At 33.5% G+C, this 20,523-nt stretch overlaps 1 protein-coding gene across 11 annotated transcripts in view; it reads left to right on the forward strand.

The window, feature by feature from the left end:
• Window positions 1–19,797, forward strand: part of LOC124423840 (inner centromere protein A) — a 91,448-nt gene extending 71,651 nt beyond the window's left edge. For 5 of the 11 annotated variants that reach the window (XM_046962097.1, XM_046962096.1, XM_046962095.1 and 2 more), the window contains 17 exons: window positions 3,083–3,231; window positions 4,886–5,074; window positions 5,308–5,595; window positions 5,822–7,231; window positions 7,425–8,261; window positions 12,029–12,073; window positions 13,996–14,313; window positions 14,534–14,764; window positions 14,967–15,328; window positions 15,478–16,030; window positions 16,327–16,383; window positions 16,492–16,862; window positions 17,114–17,354; window positions 17,603–17,805; window positions 17,896–18,074; window positions 18,175–18,339; window positions 18,695–19,797. In XM_046962097.1, the coding sequence (XP_046818053.1) occupies window positions 3,181–3,231; window positions 4,886–5,074; window positions 5,308–5,595; window positions 5,822–7,231; window positions 7,425–8,261; window positions 12,029–12,073; window positions 13,996–14,313; window positions 14,534–14,764; window positions 14,967–15,328; window positions 15,478–16,030; window positions 16,327–16,383; window positions 16,492–16,862; window positions 17,114–17,354; window positions 17,603–17,805; window positions 17,896–18,074; window positions 18,175–18,339; window positions 18,695–18,717 (5,523 nt within the window). In that variant the 5' untranslated portion in view covers window positions 3,083–3,180 and the 3' untranslated portion in view covers window positions 18,718–19,797. Of the gene's footprint in view, window positions 1–3,082; window positions 3,232–4,885; window positions 5,075–5,307; window positions 5,596–5,821; window positions 7,232–7,424; window positions 8,262–12,028; window positions 12,074–13,995; window positions 14,314–14,533; window positions 14,765–14,966; window positions 15,329–15,477; window positions 16,031–16,326; window positions 16,384–16,491; window positions 16,863–17,113; window positions 17,355–17,602; window positions 17,806–17,895; window positions 18,075–18,174; window positions 18,392–18,694 lie in introns of all 11 variants that reach the window. The other 6 variants (XM_046962100.1, XM_046962103.1, XM_046962102.1 and 3 more) reach the window with 6 other exon arrangements.
• The last annotated feature ends 726 nt before the right edge of the window (window positions 19,798–20,523 follow it).

Below are 20,523 nucleotides of genomic sequence, written 5' to 3' on the forward strand. Positions count from 1 at the left end.
TTGAAAAAAAAAAGAACCGTATACTATATAGTGTATGAACTGAGTGAGATAATCGTAGATAATATCAAGATATTTACAAGCGTATCAACCAGAATGACCAACGTCTAACTACTTTCAAAACGGACGAAACACGTTTTACAGTAACCTATACATATTTATAAATATTTCTGTATAAATATACAAATGTATAAATGCAAGTAGTTACGTGCATAATTTTTTATATAAAATATGAAGAATATATATATACACATATTTTTTTATATACATACATATATAACTTTTTATTGATTTGTATAATGAAATGTTCTTATAAAACGTTGCGATTCTATGGATCGATGATTTATCGCTCAGAATAACAAGCAGTAATTTAATTAGAGGACATTATTTGATAATAATCGTAAATCAATAAAGCTTGACTTCCAAAGACGGAAAGAAAACAAGAGTATGTCTGATAAGGCTCAAATTAAAAAGAAAGAAAGAAAGAAAGGGGAAAAAATGGAAATAATACGATACGCAGTGCAAATATAAGAACGATCGAAGTTCGAAATTCGCATTGGTTAGATCGACATTGTAATTGTCAGCGTTGTTATTATCGGCTCCACCCATCCTTCTACCATTCAACTTAGAAATTTACAGAGCATGTCGAAATCACGACTCGTCGTTTGTCGTTGAATTTACGGCACCACAATTTTCTCCTAATCACCTGAGGCAAATCGAAATAGTCATTCGAATGAGATCTGTCTTAATAATATAATTTCCATTTAAAATTTATTACAACAACAAAATTATTAATAAAATATATAAAAAAACAAAAAGTGGAAAAAAATCTAAAATATCTGTTATATCGGACGAAAACAAAAAGAAATTCGAAATCAACGTAATCACTTTTATTCAAAAAAAAAAAGGAAGAAGGAGGACTACGATAAAAGTGTCCTGTGAAATAAAACTGAATAGGGGAAAAATGAAATGTACGTCCAGACCAAAAAATCGCGAATCAAATTATTGCCTTTTTCTCTCGACTTTCATTTTGAAAGTTCGAACCACGGAGCTTAGGTGACTTTGATGTCTACAGTGGTCCACGTCCACACGCGTAGAACGCTTAATGAAACGTGTCGTGCGAGCAGCGAGCCGAGCCGCAACATCTGGCGACAAGTGTCACGTCGACGTTATCTCTCGACATATCGAAGCCAGAAAATGTCTCGACCTCGATCCTCAATCGTCGAGTTAAAAGGACACACACGCTGCTTAATTGTCATTGAAACGAACATCATGTATTGATCGTCCTATTAATTTTTTAATTTTTCATTGCTAATAATCGAATGTGTTAAAAAAAAACTAATCAAACTGAATTAAATCTGAATTAGAAAAATTATTGGATTATTGGAATTAATTTTTGAAATGTCAAATAATAATTAATTTTATTTATTTATTTCTTTTTTTTTAAAAAGGGAACAGAATTTCTTCTTCTTTTTTCTTTCTTATTTATGATTAAACAAGATAACAATACATTCTCTGTTTTACAACACAGATAAGTCATTTAAAAAAGTGAATCAAAGCTTTTGCATTTCTGTCTTACTTTATAGAGTATACTGTTTTCACAGCTTTCGAAGAGAAGTCTCAGAGAAGACGAATATTGTAGATAAAGTTCTAACGGTTGTTGCTCAAGCAAACATAGTCTTTCCTTTACCACGAAGACGTTAGACTTTACTATGTATGCATACAAAGTCAATAATTATTGTCAGACGCAACAATTTCCTATTTAATGATTTTAGAAGAAAACAATTTGGAATGAAACGTTTATTATAAAACTACATTTCTATCGGCTATACGAAAGATTATTTATTTTATTTTTTTTTTTTTTTTCAATCAATAAATATCTATAATATGTTATTTTAATATGTCAGTAATAGTTGACTTATCCTATATATACATACGTACCTATATAAATTGAACATAATCAAAGACGTTTTAATAGTTATCGTTCGTTTTTATTATCAAAGAAGTTCTTATTGAGAGAGATCAAAAACGATCGAGAAAAGATATCACGAAATGCACACCTCGTCAGCCTTGAGAACCTTTCAGTCGATTGCTCAGCGAGTTGAAAACGCTCGTCGCTTCCGAAATAGAAAGCTATGGGGCGGATGCGCCTCGCAAACATAAACTGACTGGAATAATATTTGTTCGTCTCGCATGACACACCTCTCTCTCTCACGCACACACACACACACACACACATAAACGAATATTCGAGCTTTCCTACGTGTAGGAATGAAAGAAAAGCTCTCGTGAAATGACAGAAAATGCAACACGATCAACTAGTTCGAAAATTTGAACAACCAACGAAATAACGTGAGGGAATATATTGAACTTCCAAGTTATTTATATGCAAATTCAAGAATACACTTTTGAAATTCATTCGATTTCTCGTATTTCATTCGATGTTCATTAATAAATCAATTTCAGAATTAATGAATATTTTCAATGATATAGGTTAATGTGTATTCGTCGTCAATATTGTTTGGTCGTCTTATTGGTAATATACTTGGATCTCAAGAAACTTTGAATAATATTACATAATATTTCATCATATTTCAATCATATTAAAATAAATCAAATGCTTAGTTTTATTATAAATATTTAAATCGAATTACAATTTAAAGAATTCAAAAAATCATTAATTTTTTTAATGTAATATTTATCCTCGACAACAGATTTATAATATAATCGAATTTCAACAAATTTCGCATAATTATTAATATTATATATATATATATATATATATATATATATATATATTATATAATAGTATTAACATTTCGTATATTGCATTATACAAATATTAATACTTTGCGTAATAATTATATTTCATCATATTTAAAGCACGTAAAAATAAATCAAGTATTTTCGTTTTATTATATAAATTGAATGCAATTGACAATTTATTTGATACAAAGAATTTTAATAAGATGTTGATAAATCTGAATATATAAATCCGAATATATAAATCCGAATATATAAATGTTAATAATAATCCGTTATCGTTACCTTTTTCTCATTAACACTTCCTGTTTGTCTTTCACAGAGACGAGACATAGGATGGGCTCATCCGTGCGAGCACTCGTTCTACATTGAAGAGGAGGAGTACCGTAAGGGAGAAGGCGAAGGAAGAAGGAAGGAAGGATGCCCGCCTCGCAAACCGCCGCCACTGAGCGGCGAAACGAAAGAGTGATGGTCTGTATTACGTCAAACATATATGTATATATGCATATGTATAGACGTGTAACCTATATACTACGTCGTTTTAGAAACGATTGCGGTATCTTTCTTACATATATATATATATATATATATACACCCACTGGCGACGCATGTCTTTTAACACGTTTCATTCACGATCATATGAAATCACTAATCTACATCTAATCGTTTCGATTAATCGTATAATTTATCTTGAAATAAAATCATTCATGAATTTTGTTTATATCTTATGAATTTAAAATGTCATTGATAAATATGATAAACATTCGACAATAATTTGTAATAATTTTCGTCCAATTGTTTTTCATAATTTTTACGATAGACACGAAAATTAATTAAGTATAAATCTACATATACTTTCTGAGATATATGTTACCTTTGGATCTTACGAATTTGAAATTTCTTTAGTTAATATGATAAACATTGGATAATAATTTGTAATAACATTTATCGAATTTGGTAATATTTAACGCTATAATTAATCGATATACATAATGATTAGCTAAGAGAATAAATGTGGATACATTTATTTAAGATGATTTCATGTAATAAATTATTACGTAAAAAGCTTAGAAGTTAGTCAATAAGAATTTGTACTTGTTATTCTAAATCACGTAAAATCGAATCAATAATCTAAGATTAAATTTAGCCAGGAGAAACGCGTTACGAGTAAGATTACGGTTATTTTGTCGACTTATAAAGAAGAAATCGAAAGGGGAAGCCTTTCTCTTACATAGATAATCGATGTAAAAACTATCGATTACGATGTTCATGCTCGAAAGGACGAACTGCCAGCGTGATTCCGCTTCCGTTTAGACAACGAACTTTAAACTTCGTTCAAACGTTATTTTCGATCATATTATATACTTTTATTCCTTCACGTATATAGGGAGAGACTGGAAAGTGCAAGTGAACGACCAAAGTGCATACAATTCTTATCTCCTACCTCTTTTCTTTCATGCCGTTAGAGTTTTTCGCCCAAAGTATGACGTTAGTCGCATTAGCGGAATGGCTTATGCAATCGGCATACAATGTATAAGCAGTCTACACGTTTTAAATCGTATCCTGCTTCGAATGACCTCTGTGTATGGCTTCTGTCTTATACAAGGTGTTTCGAAAATATTGAAGCAAATTAAGTTGAATATTAAAAATATATGAAAAAAATTAACAATGAATAACTTTCATTTTTTTTTTGAATTTAAAACACCATAAAATATTATAAAAGTATTCTGAATTAAAAAAACAAGACGCTTTGTGAATGTTTAATATTCGCAATATATAAAATGCTAATATTATCAGAAAATATGATGTTTGGATCAATTTAATTTTAAAAACACATTTGGAAGTCAAACAAGAAAATCTCAAAAGAATTTAGTATGTACATGTTCATTGATTTAATAAAAAAAGGACAGGAAACGGATGTGAAAGCGAAGCGATAGTTTTTCGATTAACCAATTTATGTTCTCTGACATACCTTTTCGACGAGCAAAACGAACGGTACCTGCATTGTTACGCGTATTACGGTCGTTAAACAGTCTCGTTAGAAAATAACATAGACGATCAATCGATCTAAGTTTATTATTATATAAAGAAAAAAAATATATATGTATTAATCAATTGATTACAGATCGCACATGAACCACCAAAATTGAAAACAACTTTAAAAATACCACCGAAACAAGCGACCAATCCTCTTCAATTTGTCAAAGTTGGACCATGTTCTTTGTATCGTACGGCACAAGAACAATTGCAAAAAGTGCAAGAAGTCAAGAAGATTAAACAGGAAGTTCGAGATGATCCGGAAGATTGGCAATCGGTAAGAATTTCGAAATAAATTAATAAATAATAATAAACAAATATGTTTATCGATATATAATTAACAAATATATCAACATAAGAACGACATGGACGACACAAAAAGTACTTATATCTAATTAGATATAACGATATCTAATTTATTAGATAATATGTAAAATCTTTAATCCTTATTTAATCGCTTATATAATGTAAAATATAATATAATAATAAAAAATGAATGTCGTATTATAGAATCTAGACAATTGGAAGAGCAGTCGAAGGAAGCGCCAAGAACACATAATCGAGCGAGTGGTAGAGGTTAAAAAACTAGAACTCGAAGAACACGATAGACAACGACGTCGAAGTAAAACCTTCTCGGAAATGATGGAAGAGCGAGGTAACAGAGGTCGGAAATTGAGTATTAGTCTGGCCATGTATCACGAAGAGGATGCAAACGATTTAAGCGACCTTGGAATCGGTACCAGTAGTGGCAAAAGTTCAATCAGTGGTGATACTCACGACGATGCTCACAGTGTTCTCGTAAGTATTTCAATTATTTCAATTGAATTTATTACGTTAAATATTTAGCATATAAATCATAATATTTCATTAAATTATATTGAATACAAATATAAGTTTCAAGATGAACGATCGTTGATATTAAATAAATAAAAGATTACTCGTAATTTTGTTAAATAAATCAGAATTTTTAGGAATGAAATTCTTAAGAAATATTCGATCGTTTATCTTTTCTCTTTTTTTTCAGAGCGACAGAGACAGTGAAATTGAAAAGAACCACTCGGATGTTGACAATGTGACCGGTGATGCCGGTGACAATGTAAACAATAACGCAACTAGATCGTCGACGGCAATAACAACGACGACGACAACGACGACAGCGACGAGTGCAACGAAGAAACCATTCGGCAATGGCTTTCATGGCAATCATAATCACAATCAGGAATACGATTCGGCGACCACGGCGACTGCGAGTTCGCCTGAGCCAGAGGAATACACGTACGAAGGTGCAATTCGTGGCTATGTTTCAAGAGTTTCACAAAATATACCAAGGAGATCTTTGGTGGGTTTAGATGCAAAACTGGACAGCGCTAAATCATCGACGAATGGATCGAAGGCGAGCCTGAACGAGGAGAGCAAAGGTACGACGACATCTGTAGTGAAGGTCGACATCCTTAAGAGGCGAGAAATCTTTGAAAAGGCATCGCAGAAGAGTTCCGACCAAAAAGCTAACAACAGGCTCTCCGGTGACTTCACCGGCACGAAGTCTATTAAGGAGAGACTGTCGAATCTGGAGAAGCAAAAGCTCGAAGCAGAAAATAACGAAAAGATATCAAATAAGGCACTTAACAGACTATCCGGTGATATGAGTTCTATTAGAGAGAGGCTGTCTCATTTGGAGAAACAAGCGATAGAACGAGAGAGCAAAACTACCTCTGGGAATCACAAGGTCAGCTCCGAGGAATTAGAAAGCGTTCGACCACTTCGAGAAAGACTTTCGACTTTAGAAAAATATAGCAGCAGCGACGAATCCTCAGCACCAACTACGATACATGAATCTAGACATAACGGTGAACTTACTGCTAGGACGATCAAGGATCGTTTAAATGCCTTAGACGCAATTAGAAGCAAGGAATCTGCGGAGAAGAGAGCATCGATTGGTAAACACTCTCTATGCTTCAGAGATCAAGAAAATAGGATCGATACTTCGACGCCTAGCGAGAGAAGCTCTTCACCAGATTCGGAATATCGAGCACCAAGAGCAGCCTTTCACAGAAGTCTCGACTCACTTGATGCCGATGCTTCAAGTGGCCCAGACACCTTCGAACGTGTTCAAAGTCTTGAAGAATTCGACTATGGTCGACGTTATCCAGCCTCCTCTTCTTCAGCCGAACTTCTCAACGACACTGATCGCGAAGATTCTGGCATTCACACGGCTGACGTTAGCTGCTCGGTTAGCCAAGCCGATGAACCAGTTGACGAAGAGATCGTACACGCTAGCACGATCGTTGAGGAGAAGCCAGAGGATCTTCGAACGATCGAGGCTACTTCTTGTTCCTCTTCATCCGTTCAAGAGAAGATCACGACGAAGTCGAGCACCGTTGCGAACGAGTCTACGACGACTGTCGCCAATCAGCAGGAAGCAGTAGCAACGAAGGTAGGATTATGCTTTTACGACGTTATCGCATTCAAGCTTATAGTTCTATTTATTGTTTAAATTCAAGAGATGCAAATATCGGCCATGGTTCTTTCTATCACATGTAAATTAATAACTGTGCATCTATTTTTTTCCATTGTTTTTGGGATATGGTTATCGGTACAATCTGGTGTATAAATCTTTAATTCCTTAGGATACTGCTGAAACTTCTTCTGGGGAACGGTCGACTAACAAATCATGCCCGCATATGCAAGTAGAAGTTAATACTAACTCTAATACACTACCCACGACGAATCGTCTGATTGTCTATCAAAATCCCAAAGTACCTCCACGAAGAACACCACCCGAAACACTTCCCAAACCAAAGCTACCACTTTTCAAGGATCCTATAGATCCTATCAACAACAAAGAAACTTTATCTACTTCCAAAGATACTGAAGATAAAAACTCCTCCTCTCCTCTTTCCATCGAAGAAAGTCCTTCGAATACTTCATCGACATCAACACCTTCGATCCTTCCTCCAGAATCATCTATCAATAACATCAACACTACCTGTCAAAATCAAGACACTTCAAAAACAACAAGAGCAGTCTCAAAAATCCCAACACCACTTCCTCGTAAAACAGTCCCTGCAAAATCATCACCAACTAGTTCGGTATCCTCTGCTAGCCCACCAACATCACCATCTTCTCCCAAACTCCAATCGTCATCGTTGAAGACACGAACATCATCTAACCAAAGTCCTAAAGCTTCGGAAATCCCTCTTCCTGTAAATTCTAATTCACCATCAAAATTATCATCACCATCTTCCCCATCCACTTCTTCATATAACACATCCTCACCTACATCCAGCACGGATCACCAATCAACGTTCGGCGAGGATACAATAACGGCTGAAAAACGACGAACTGTGGTGGAGGTTTGCGAAAAGGTGGTGGTACCGCAAGGAAAGATACCTGGGACACCATCAGTCACACCATTCATCACGGTGGATCGCGTTAACGAGAAGCAGAACTCAGCCACGGCCGAGGTTAGGATCGAACAGCGACGTAGCAACGCTTTGAGAAAGTCCTAAGATAAATATTGTCAGCCAGTGCTCCTAATTTTCTTTCTTTCGGCTATTTTCGATTAGTAGCACGGACTTTCTCTCTCTCTCTCTCTCTCTCTCTCTCTCTCTCTCTCTCTCTCTCTCTCTCTCTCTCTCTCTCTCTCTCCCCCATCTCTCTCTCTCTGTATCTCTTTTTTTTCGTTTTTCTTTCTTTTTTCTTTCTTTGTTCTTTCTTTTTTCTTTCTTTTTTTTTCTTTTTTCTTTCTTTTTTTTTCTTTTTTTCTTTTTTTCTGTTTCTTTCTATCTCTCTGTACTTCGCTAAAAACTAGTTCTCTAATACCATACGAAACGAAACCTATAATGTACATATATTCTATTTCTATTTGATTATATTTCTATTTGATTATATTTGAAAAAATACGTAAAATATATATTTATTACTAGTGCTAAATGAAATAATTTCTTTTCTTTTTTCCATTAAAATTTTCATACAAAATAGCAGGTATAACCAACGACTTTTTTATATGAAAGATTTTGTTCTCTTTAAATAAATGAATTCAAAATTATTCCATAATAAATTAATTATTTACTCTCTATTTATATATACTCATATACATGTATTTAACATATATCACGGACTTAAATAATACGTCAAATATATATGTAGACTTGATATGATTTATTAATATATACCTATTATCATAAACATATAATATATATATATATATATATATATATATATATATATATATATATATATATATATATATATGTACAAAGTCAGTCAATAATTCGAAGAAATATTTCCTGACGAAATATTCAATATAATGAACTTCAAAACAAGTGATCACATTTCTTATATCATATTAAATAATTCTATTAATATTATCATAATTATTCACAAACACATGTTAATCACGTACACATTTAAAAATTCAAATATATGTACAACGTATATACTTGTTTCGTATGGGACGTGCTAATATTCGCGATTAGAATTTTGTATATAAATTGGGAAGCCCGGTGGAAGAAGATAAACGTGATCGACGAAAATTTTAATCTTTACCTTTTTCGAAGAGGAACTTGTGATATTGTTAATGTCTCGGTGGAAACTACAAAGAGAATTATTTCTTTTTTTATTAGATTCTTTATCTCTCTCTCTGTCTCTCTCTCTCTCTCTCTCTCTCTCTCTCTCTCTCTCTCTCTGTCTCTCTCTTTCTCTCTATTTCTCTTTTTCTCTCTTTCTCTCTATTTCTCTTTTTCTCTCTTTCTCTCTCTCTCTCTCTCTCTCTCTCTCTCTCTCTCTCTCTCTCTCTCTCTCTCTCTCTCTCTCTTTTTCTTTTTCTTTCTGTAAAAATCTTCGTCTTCCATGTCAAAAGTAATTTGGCTTTTACATATGGTAAATGCACATCGATCGAACGCAATGAGAGTTGACGACTTGAAAATTTTAACCGGTACTTATCTCCATGTATCCGGTAGCCAGTTTCTTCTGCCTATCGCTTCCCTCTAACGTATTTATTAGTCATCCATTACGCGTACATACTTCGTGAGAAGCGTAAAAGGGTACGAGATACCCGTTAATTAAAATAAACGATGTATATAGAAATATGCGATGCAAGAGCGAGAACGTTAAAAAAAAGCGTTGATTAACAAAAAAAAAAAAAAATATCGCAGTTAGAACTAGTTCAGATAGTTCGGAAAATATACATACATACGTACATAAGTACCTATGTACATATATACGTATTATATCCGCTCGAATAATCATGACGTACTCTCTCTTTTTCTATCTATCTATCTATCTATCTATCTATCTTTCTATATATTTTCACCAGCCATGCCTTTTATATAGGCTGAAAATAAAAAAAATACGAGAATGCGAAAAAATATGAATTTTTTTGTAAATTCTTATATACGAGAAAGTGATTAGATGATTTAAAAATGAAAGATATAAGTAGGGAAGAAAAAAAATTTTGTTTAACAATGTTCTTCTTTTGTTTCCGATTGAAAAACTACATTCGAGCTTTTTAATTGGACATTTTTCATCCTATTCATTCGTTGAATTTATTTCATTAATTATTTTTATACACCTTTTACTTATTACATATTCATGTTCAAAAGAGATATTTATTAGGTATTTTGTTTCTCTTATAACTCGAATCGATGAACAAGGCCTATTTGCTATCATTTTCTTTTATTTTCATTTCATTTTTTCATTTCTTTTTTTTCTTTTTTCTTTATTTTCCTTTATCTTTTTGATAACACTGAACGGACAGAAAAAGCGAGAAAATAAGCGTCGATGGACGAATACATACATAATTACATAAATCTTCGAAGAACGTTACTGTACGATGTAAGAACTTTTACCTTAGATTAACTTGTAATCGTTGTATACCGACTTTTAACACGATCTGTCGAAACACACTTGGCACGTAGTAGTGGGTAATGTAAGTATTTACGTTGAATTGTAGCAATTTGTGGGAGAAGTATAATTCACGAAAATATAAGTCATATTTGGGCAGTGATAAAAAAAAAACGAAAAAAAATAGACAAAAAAAATGAAACATAGACCAATCGTCTTTCATAATTTTTATGATCGATTAACGACAGCCGAGGTTCCCCCTTTTTCAAAGAGAGGACACTTAACTCGATCGGCTTGACATTTCTCTTGACTCAAATCAAAATCATTAATTGGACATGTTCGTCAAATAAATCCGATCGTTTCTGCATTCCGTGATTGATTCTCCTCGATCAAACGAATATTGAATAATTTCGAAAATGTTTATTGGATCAGATAAATCAAAATTGGTTTCGAAATTCTTCAACAGCCAAGTAGTAAAGTGTCGTCTTAAAAAATGAATGAATGAAATTTTCTTTTTCATTTTTAAAATCATTTTTATGTTCAATCTTTAGATCATATGTACAATCATATACATTAAAAGACACATCGTTCCTTCTTTATTCCTCGATTGGCACACAGACAAAACCGAATATCCCATCTCTCTCTCTTTCTCTCTCTCTCTCTCTCTCTCTCTCTCTCTCTCTCTCTCTCTCTCTCTCTCTTTTTCTTTCTTTCTTTCTTCCTTTCACTCTATTTCTCTTTCTTTCTTTTTCTCTTTCTTATGCATACGTACATACAAAGCATTCATCATCGTCAGTGCAAATTCAATACGTGCACGCACCGAGTACGGTCAAAGTGTGGCGTCCTCGTGACATCGGAATCAGAGGTCATGCCACGTCACGACTTCTTATTATTTAAGACAGTGGTTTTCAAACTTTTTAAAGTGGATACTCTCTTTTCACGAAATCAAAAAAATCAATCTCTGAAGAAAAATATTAAATTATACTATTAATCTTATTTTTCTTTAAAATTTCGATAATTTAGGATTTATTAATTATTATAGTATTTCGAATAGACGCAAAAAAGTTGTTCTTGAAAAAAAAAAGAAAAAAAAATATATTAACAATGATTAATATGCGCTCTATCTATAGGAAGTAAAGGCTTTATAGTTTGAAAACCACTGATTTGAAAGAGATTATAAAGAAGTGAACCGAACGATGATCATCTCCATTCGTCGAGCGAATTCCATGACACGATCTCTATTCTCCCTCCCCCGTTCATTTTTCTTTCATTTTTCTTTCTTTTTTTTCTTCCTTTATCGATCTTCTTCTTCTTCTACTTCTTCTTCTTCTCCTTCCTCGCCGGATCGATGTCATCGGCGTGCTGTATAATCGTTCCTCCTACGAAGCTGTGTAGTCTCCTCGTAAGCTTGGGTAAACTCGCGAAACTCGAGGTAAGGTGGCGTTTTTCATTGCTTCTTCAGCTTTTTTGCCATCAGCTCACACTTAATCTTCCTCACTTTAATCTCTTGTATCAGTTTTAATTCGTTTTTCTGTTTCTTCTTTTTCTCCTTTTTTCTTTTTTCTTTCCTTTCTTTTCCTTTCTTTTCTTTTCTTTTTTTGTTCCCTCAGACCAGGTTGATAAAATAGTAGCCTGCACTTCCATTTCGTAACTCTTCACCACCCTTCGGAAATATAAAGCATGGCGTTGACGATCATCACCATCATAGCTACCCTTTCGTGATTCGTTCCTTCTCGTTGCTTTTTCTTACAAAGTTTCTGATATACCTCCCTGGAATGTGAAACGCTTCTTATGAATTCTTTCACGCCTTTCGAGGACTCGGCGCGAAGAATATTTTCCTCGCTATCTCTCTGTTTACTGCCTAGTAGAAGATAGTGGTCCAGATAGACATGAACGATTTGATGAATTTTTTTCCTCACTGATCATTATTCATCTATTTTCTTCTAATAAATCAAAGTCAAATATGGATCATTAATCGAATCATGATTAAAATTCAACGTTTATCAATACGCATTACTAATGTAAATAATCTCAATTACTTTATTAATCGATTATTAAAATAATCAAGAAAATGTTCGACGTAAAATAAAAACTGAAAAATATCGATCGTTCGAGAAGTTGGAGATAAGAAAACTCGGGATAACAATTACAATACTACAAAAAAAAGAATGGAATGACTCGAAGACACTTCGAAGATAATAATATTCTTATCTATGAGTGGACTCTCGAATTCTTTTGAATAGATTAAATGAATAACGTTTGTTTAGAACTCTCTTAAGATGACAAAGAAATACGCGCGAATTACCAATTATACATCTATCATCAAATTCGAATTATTTTTGAATAGCTTTTGTTGAAATTCGTTTACAATTACAGTTGCAAGAATAAAGATTAGATTAGATCTCTTATCACGATGGTCGAAAGACCTTATCTATCGTTTCGTTACTGTGTTAACGCAGTAGTTGTTAGAATACTGTTCTCTCATATACCTGCTCAATTGCTGATGCAATTTGTAAAAATTTTTAATCGTAAAGAAAAAAAATCATTTTTTATTTAATTTTCCATGTGCATGTGTATTATTTCATGTAAGTAAAGCATCTAATTCGAACTAACAAATTCATTTTTTCCAAATTAACAATCGGATCTGGCTTTGATACGTAGGGCATATGTGTAGTTACTAACAAGTCGCACGACAAATTTTGCAACAATCGAGAGATCAAATATTATATGTATGTATATATATATATATATATATATATATATATATATATATGTATATGTATGTATATATATAAGATATATATACATATATGTATAAGAGTCGAATTGGAAACGAACGAATTACCACAACAAATTCGACATGATCTTTCATCCGCGACCAATGTTACCTGTAAATCAGTGTTTCTCAAGTCTGAATAAATTTACGAAGTTTTCATATATTTATCAATTACATATAAATGTCAACAAATTAGTGAACGATCGAACGGAAACATACGTATTGCTAATTATTGATTACTCTAATTTCTATCGTTCGTTTTCGAAGCAGAAATGCATGTGTTCCAAATAGGAAAAAAAGAAAAAATTAAAAAAAAATAGTTTCAAAAGACATAGTAATCGAATTAAAGCAATCATTAAAATCTTGCACGTTCTTCTTATATCATATTGAAACGAATTAAGGTAATAATAAATAAATGACGTTTGAGAAACTCTGCCTCTCAAGTAGAGTCCACTCCAGCGTGTTGTTGATTTGCATAGAATGTAGCGTTGCAAAATTCGTATAGTGCGCGAGAGAAGCACGGATTCGTCGGTTCTATATAATAGATATCGTCTCAACATCCAACCGCGTTTCAACAGGAACCAATCTTCATGGATAAAGAGGACGAAGAGAAGAAGGCTGAAACGATTTGCCAGACAACAAACAGTAGTACTATGATGCCAGATCGTGAAGAGCGAGAACATATCGAGATATCAATGAATACAAAACTCGAAACAACGATGACAACTACAACAAAGAATTCTGGCGAAGAAATGATAGTAGATACACCTGATTCACCTGCTTCGCCAATACCAATGATTCTTGGATTTGAAAGACCAACATCCTTGACTTTCAACGAAACAGAAACCTCTAATATCAATACTATTAATTGTCTCAGTCCAGTCTCACCTCAACAGGTAATGAATTAAACTATTAAATTTATTGGAATAAATTTTTATTTGTTTAATTCAATATTCTTTCTTTCTTTTTCTTTCTTTTTTCTTTTTTTTTTTAATTATTTCTATTGTAATGCATCATGGAAAAAAAGATTAACCATAGATAGTTCGATATCAAAAAGTAATATTTTTATTATATAATTATAGTATGATTATTTGTAATATTATAAATGTATTTCAGTTTTTGCCGTTGAGCCTGTCGAACGACGAAGAAATAATGACTGGTCTAGCTTTTCCTTTGGGCCCACCGACGACTATCGAGCCACCCAAAGAAAAGCCACCACCACCTCCCATTGATGATATAAGTGACGAAGAAGCTCCACCAGTGGAACCCCTTAAAAGATTGAATTCCACTCGAAGAATCAAGAAGGAATTGCGAACGAGACGGTCGGATTTTCTTGGAATAGAAGGGGTATGTTCAGATTTCTCATTATTATTAACATAACAAGTTATTAACATTTGTACTATTTAAAAATTATTCTTTTATTTTATTTATTTATGATTAATATTACGATTTATAAAATACATATATTACACACAAACACACCTACAGGCGTGTGCGACACGCGATCGAATTAATGAAAATTGAATAAAAAAAAAATAAAAAAAACTAGGTTAACGACGATGACTTGGAAAGAGAGTTAACGTTAATGAAGCCACCAGACATGGCAGCAATTCTCGCTGAAGAGAGACGTATCGAACAGCTGCATCGTCGTTCTTACGACACCGACAGTAATTACGAGCAAGATTCAAGCCATGAGAGGGATTCCGGAGTTGAACTGGGACACGTTGAAGACTGGACGAAACAACCTGTCAGCCCTGATATGTCGCAGCACAGTCGACAGAGTAGCGAACCTTTTGGCGCCAGTGTGACCTCATCGGAGGAAGATGAGATAACGAAGAAGGAGCGAGAAATCATCGAAGTATTAGAAAAAGAGGAACAATGGCGATATGGGAACAATCACGAGCAGAATAGGTACTTTTTTACTCATTTTATTTTACTCATCAAAAACTTATTAAAAAAATTATAAACTCAACCAAATTTATTTACATATTTGTTGTATTTTGCATCAATGTACCAATTGGTCTCTTTCTCTCTCTCTCCCTCTCCCTTTTATATAATAGCGATTTAGGAGAAAAATTAGCTCACAAATTGCGCGAACTCGAAGAAGAAAAGATGCAATTAGAACGAGAAAGAGCGCAGGAAGTCGTATTACGTAGACAGGAAGAGAATTTGCGGAAAAACGAGGACAACGTACGCAAACAGGAAGAGACTTTACGTAAACAGCAACAACAACAACAACAACAACAACAACAACAACAACAACAGCAGCAGCAACAGCAGCAGCAGCAGCAGCAACAACAACAACAACAACAACAACAACAACAACAACAACAGCAGCAGCAGCAACAGCAACATTTACCTTATCATCTTCATCACCATCATCACCATAGTCATCATCATCAAGAGTATGAAGCGAGACAACAGGAAGTTACACGTATCGAAATAGAAACGAAACGTGTCGAGGCTACACGGCAGGAAGAAGAGCGTCGGATTCAAGCGGAACAGTTGAGAATTCAAAGCGAGATCGAAGAGAAGGAAAGAAGAGCAGCTGATGCTCGAAGAAAGGAGGAGATACGAATAAGAGCTATGGAAAATCAAATTCGTGAGCAAGAGGTGAGAAACGCACGTGTTGATAAGAAGATATACGAGTAAAATGTTCCTTAAGACTCTTTTATATTTGCACGTTAGTTGCTTAAAGTAGTACAAAATTAAGAAAAAAATATTTCCTTAGCTTGTTCGTTCGTGCTTTTGAGATTTCTACTAATGCACATACTTATGTGTGTATGTGTATATATATATGCACACGAGTCTCTATAGAAATTAGTCGATTATTTCGTAGATGTTTTATTAGCATGCCGTTTTGTGACTCTACGATCACTGACAATAGCATTATTCCTACTTATTCACAGAACAAGATATTGGTAGGTGCTGGGTTGAGCAACCACGAAGATGAATTTGCTTCTGGGGTAAGGGATTAGCACTAATACTATCATCATATTTCTATTCCCTTTTATTCTTTAAATTAGTCGAAAGACGAGACTTTATTCGCAATAATCCGCTTTCTTCACTGATAGGGTTCAGTAGGATTTAGAAATGAAACTTCTTACTCTTCGTTCGTTCAGGAAGTTCTACGAGTCGAGAGGGAACTACTGCAGTTGGAACAAGAGGAGTTGAAGAGACAAAGAAACAATCTTGCTTATCGCGAACAAAAGCAACTCAAACTGGCGGAACAATTACAGGAACAGTGGAAATCCCTGCAAGACGTTGCTCATGGTTCATCTAACATTGCCCAACAATACAAGCATCAGCCAGCCGTAAATTATAGATCATCTATGCCAAATCTTCAATTACAGGATGCTCAAAGGAGACGACCACCTCCTCCTCCAATACCACCTGCTAAACCATTACGTCACATTGAACAAAGACAAAGGGACGTGACCATCAGGTAAATAAATTTCCTCGATTCGCATAAAAATTGTCAACTCTTTTGTAAATCATTGTACAAGGAAACAGGAAATAGTTAATTTAAATCAACAAACTTGATTGTTTAATTGACTTCCCGTCATTTTTTTCTTTTTACTTTTTGCAAAAAAATACCTATTGTACATATAATCTCTTTTTATGTAATCACATAATCACGTTCGAACTAAAGCAGACTAAAATTGATCTCATGCTCTATATATTTTCTAATGATAGGAACAGCCGAGTACCATCAGCAGACTCGATACCTCAACAAGTGGATGCATCTTTGCGACATAGTGCCTCAGCTACGACACTTTCTTGTCATGCTGGTCAACAAATGACGAGGCAAACGTTACAAGCTCTTAGCGCTGCTCCTCGACCACGAATCGTTCAAGGTGATCAATGGGTTCAACGAAGAAAGAGCGATGTGCCTAGAGGCGCGCATGATTTCAATTATCAACATTGGCTCATTCAGGTAAATTAGAAAAAACCTGTCTTATATCTATAAGAATATCTTGTTTTAAATATAGACATTTATTTTTAAATTACACGTACGTTTAGTTTTATCTATACATGCATGTTTATCAAATATGCATAAATTTTAAATAATTCATATATGTATATTGAATCAAAATAATTATTATAATTAATAATTATCATCATTTTGTAATAATTTTATTCTATTCATATTATTTTTATCATTGTTATCTTTTATTTCTTTAGGAAGCAGAACAACGGAGAATTCACGAGAAAAATCAACGATCCCCGGCACGAAAGTCTCAACCGCACGTGACCGGAACATCCGTACCTTATGCCGCTGCACCGACACGGTCGGATAGCAAGCCGTTACCGGACTCCATTATACAAACTCTTACTCAAAGAGTACAGAACAGAGCGCAAGAGAAGCCACTATCTCCAAGAAGAAGGTAAAAATATCTGTCATTTTTATCGATATATTTTGTATTAAGTAACTTATCCCATTACGAATTCATAACGAATAAACTTAATATTTTTAGATTGGAACATAGTACGAGTCAAGAGCACATTCCCCTTCAACATTCTAACACCACTCAACAATTAACATTACAACAAAAATCTCAGCAGCCATCACCATCTGTTCATAACACCGACAATCAAGAGAAGATGCTGAGCGTCAGTGGCAAAAAGAAATGTTCGCATTGTGGAGATGAGCTAGGTATTAATAAAAATTAAAGAATATAACTTAAAACAAAAAAAAGAAAAATTATTTCTAAGGTAGATAAATTAACGAGTTCCGGTTTGTGTGTGTTTGATAGGTCGAGGCGCCGCGATGATAATCGAGAGTCTACGCTTGTTCTATCACATGGAATGCTTCAAGTGCTGTGTCTGTCACGTACGACTCGGTGACGGATTAATGGGAACGGACGTACGCGTTCGAAACCACAAGCTCCACTGCCATAACTGCTACTCCAGTGACGACGGTACTCACACTTAAAACTCTACCTAGTATTATTCCATACAGTTTAAGATTAGGTAAATGTCGTAGTACAAGCGTTGGCGTACGAGAACGCCGAGAAATACTTGAGAAAGTCGGGCAGAGCATGCAGCGTCATGCAACCAAGACAACGATAATAATAAGAAGAAGAAAAAGAAGAAAAATTGTATAGTAGTGCAATATAGTAATAATAATAATAATAGTAGTGATTATAATAATAATAGTACCAAGGAGCTAATAAACGCGAAAGCGCATCGTTGTCTCGTGCGGCATGTCCTGCATGGCCCAGTTAACAATATTTCCTCTCATTCATTCACTTTACCCTTGCGTTCCATTTTCAGGTGTCAAGTTCAGCTGCGTGTAGAAGCGCACGGGCTAATGGATCTGTACCGACTAACTTGAATATAGCGTTCTTCCGGCTATATTTTATAAGTTGTAGTTGATCATTTAGTTAGCCAAGCTAACTCGAAACTTTCGCGACACGTTTCGTTCGTGCGTGTACATAAATACGTACATATACATATATATAAATAGATATATATATATATACAGACATATATATATATATCTTCTCTCTGAAATAAAATGGATTTGAAGATGGTTGGACGTCCGTTCTCATCTCGCTCGACCTAATAGATGTCGAACTGGAAGAAAATTTTTTTTTCTTTTTTTTTTTTTCTTTTTTTTTCCTTTTTTTAGGTAATTCATCGACTTCTTTCAAGCCACTAACAACACGCAATAGAAATTATTATACGCAAGGAAAAAGAAAATGTTTTTATGTAAATAGATTGTATTTATGTAAGTAGCATAGCGGTTAAGGAGTTAATTGAAGGAAGATTGTTGCATACGCGATATCACATCGAACATCGAATAAAAAAGTAAATGATAAGAAGATGAACGTTCATATGGAACCAATAAAAAAGAAATCGTGACACTGTACATTTTTGTAATATATAACTTTTGCGTCTGGGTATTTATGAGATATCTCTGATAACACACTAGCTAAAGATGAAATTACTTTGTGATTGACGATTATTCGTGAATGAAACTCTTATTAAATATTTAATACTAATAATTCCTAAAATCAAATTGAAAATGATTAACTTTCGTACCAGGAAATCTTTTTGTTTTAGATCTTAATTATGTTTATGGAATACGGCAAACAAAATTACAGAATAACATATAGATATACGTACTCAAATACGGTTGCTAATGAAGTCATGCTCGTTATGTGTTTTCTCATTTTGTTCATTTTTCTCTCATTTCTTCTCTTAATTTCTTTTTTCGAAAATAAACAAATTTGAATTCTTAGAAAACTCAACAGCAGCTTTAAGCGATCGTGTATAAAGTACACAGATTACCATTGTGAAATATTGTAAATGTCTCGTTTATTACAACGTGTAATTTTATATTATCGCAAAGAATAAATGTTTATTATAGAGAATTCCATCGCATCGATAGTTTTATAATTTTTACAGAATCTGTCTTTACAGGACATCGAATTCAAATGTATTATTGAATACCAACTGCATTTATATAAGTAGTTGAATGATAATATATAATAAGACAATGTACAAAAGATTTTTTATAACGTATAATTTCCGTTAAAATTACTTTTGTCGTAAGAAATTCTCAACATATTTTTAACTCTCACGTTTATCTCTTGTCATTGTCCGTACAATCGATCATTTTCAAGGAATATATAAACAGTCTCAAGTAAACCATTTTCGCGAAAACAAACTACGACAATGAACGCTCGGTGAAAAAAAACGGTGCAACGTGTTTATGAATCATGATGATTTATACTAACAATGAGTACAGGCGTAATTATAGAACGATTACGATGAACAAAGTGTCATTTTGAAGATAAAGGTTAAAACGAGGACATAATCTTTTCGAACTTTTGAAAAAGCTTTTTCTTTTTTGAAAAAAATCATGTCAAAAAATGGTGTTTTACAACAATAATTTACACATAAAAATAAACAAACTCTCAAACATTACACGGCTCCTAATACACATTAAACATAATATAATTAAATTTAATATTTTAATAAAATTATATTTTGAAATTGCAATCGTTGCTTTTACTTAGTATAGAGATACCAATGGTAAAACAGAAATCTACCTTATAGGCAATAGATAAAGCAGGATTATACTTTAACCGATGTCG

Source organism: Vespa crabro, chromosome 4 (assembly GCF_910589235.1).
Source record: "Vespa crabro chromosome 4, iyVesCrab1.2, whole genome shotgun sequence".
NCBI lineage: Eukaryota > Metazoa > Arthropoda > Insecta > Hymenoptera > Vespidae > Vespa > Vespa crabro.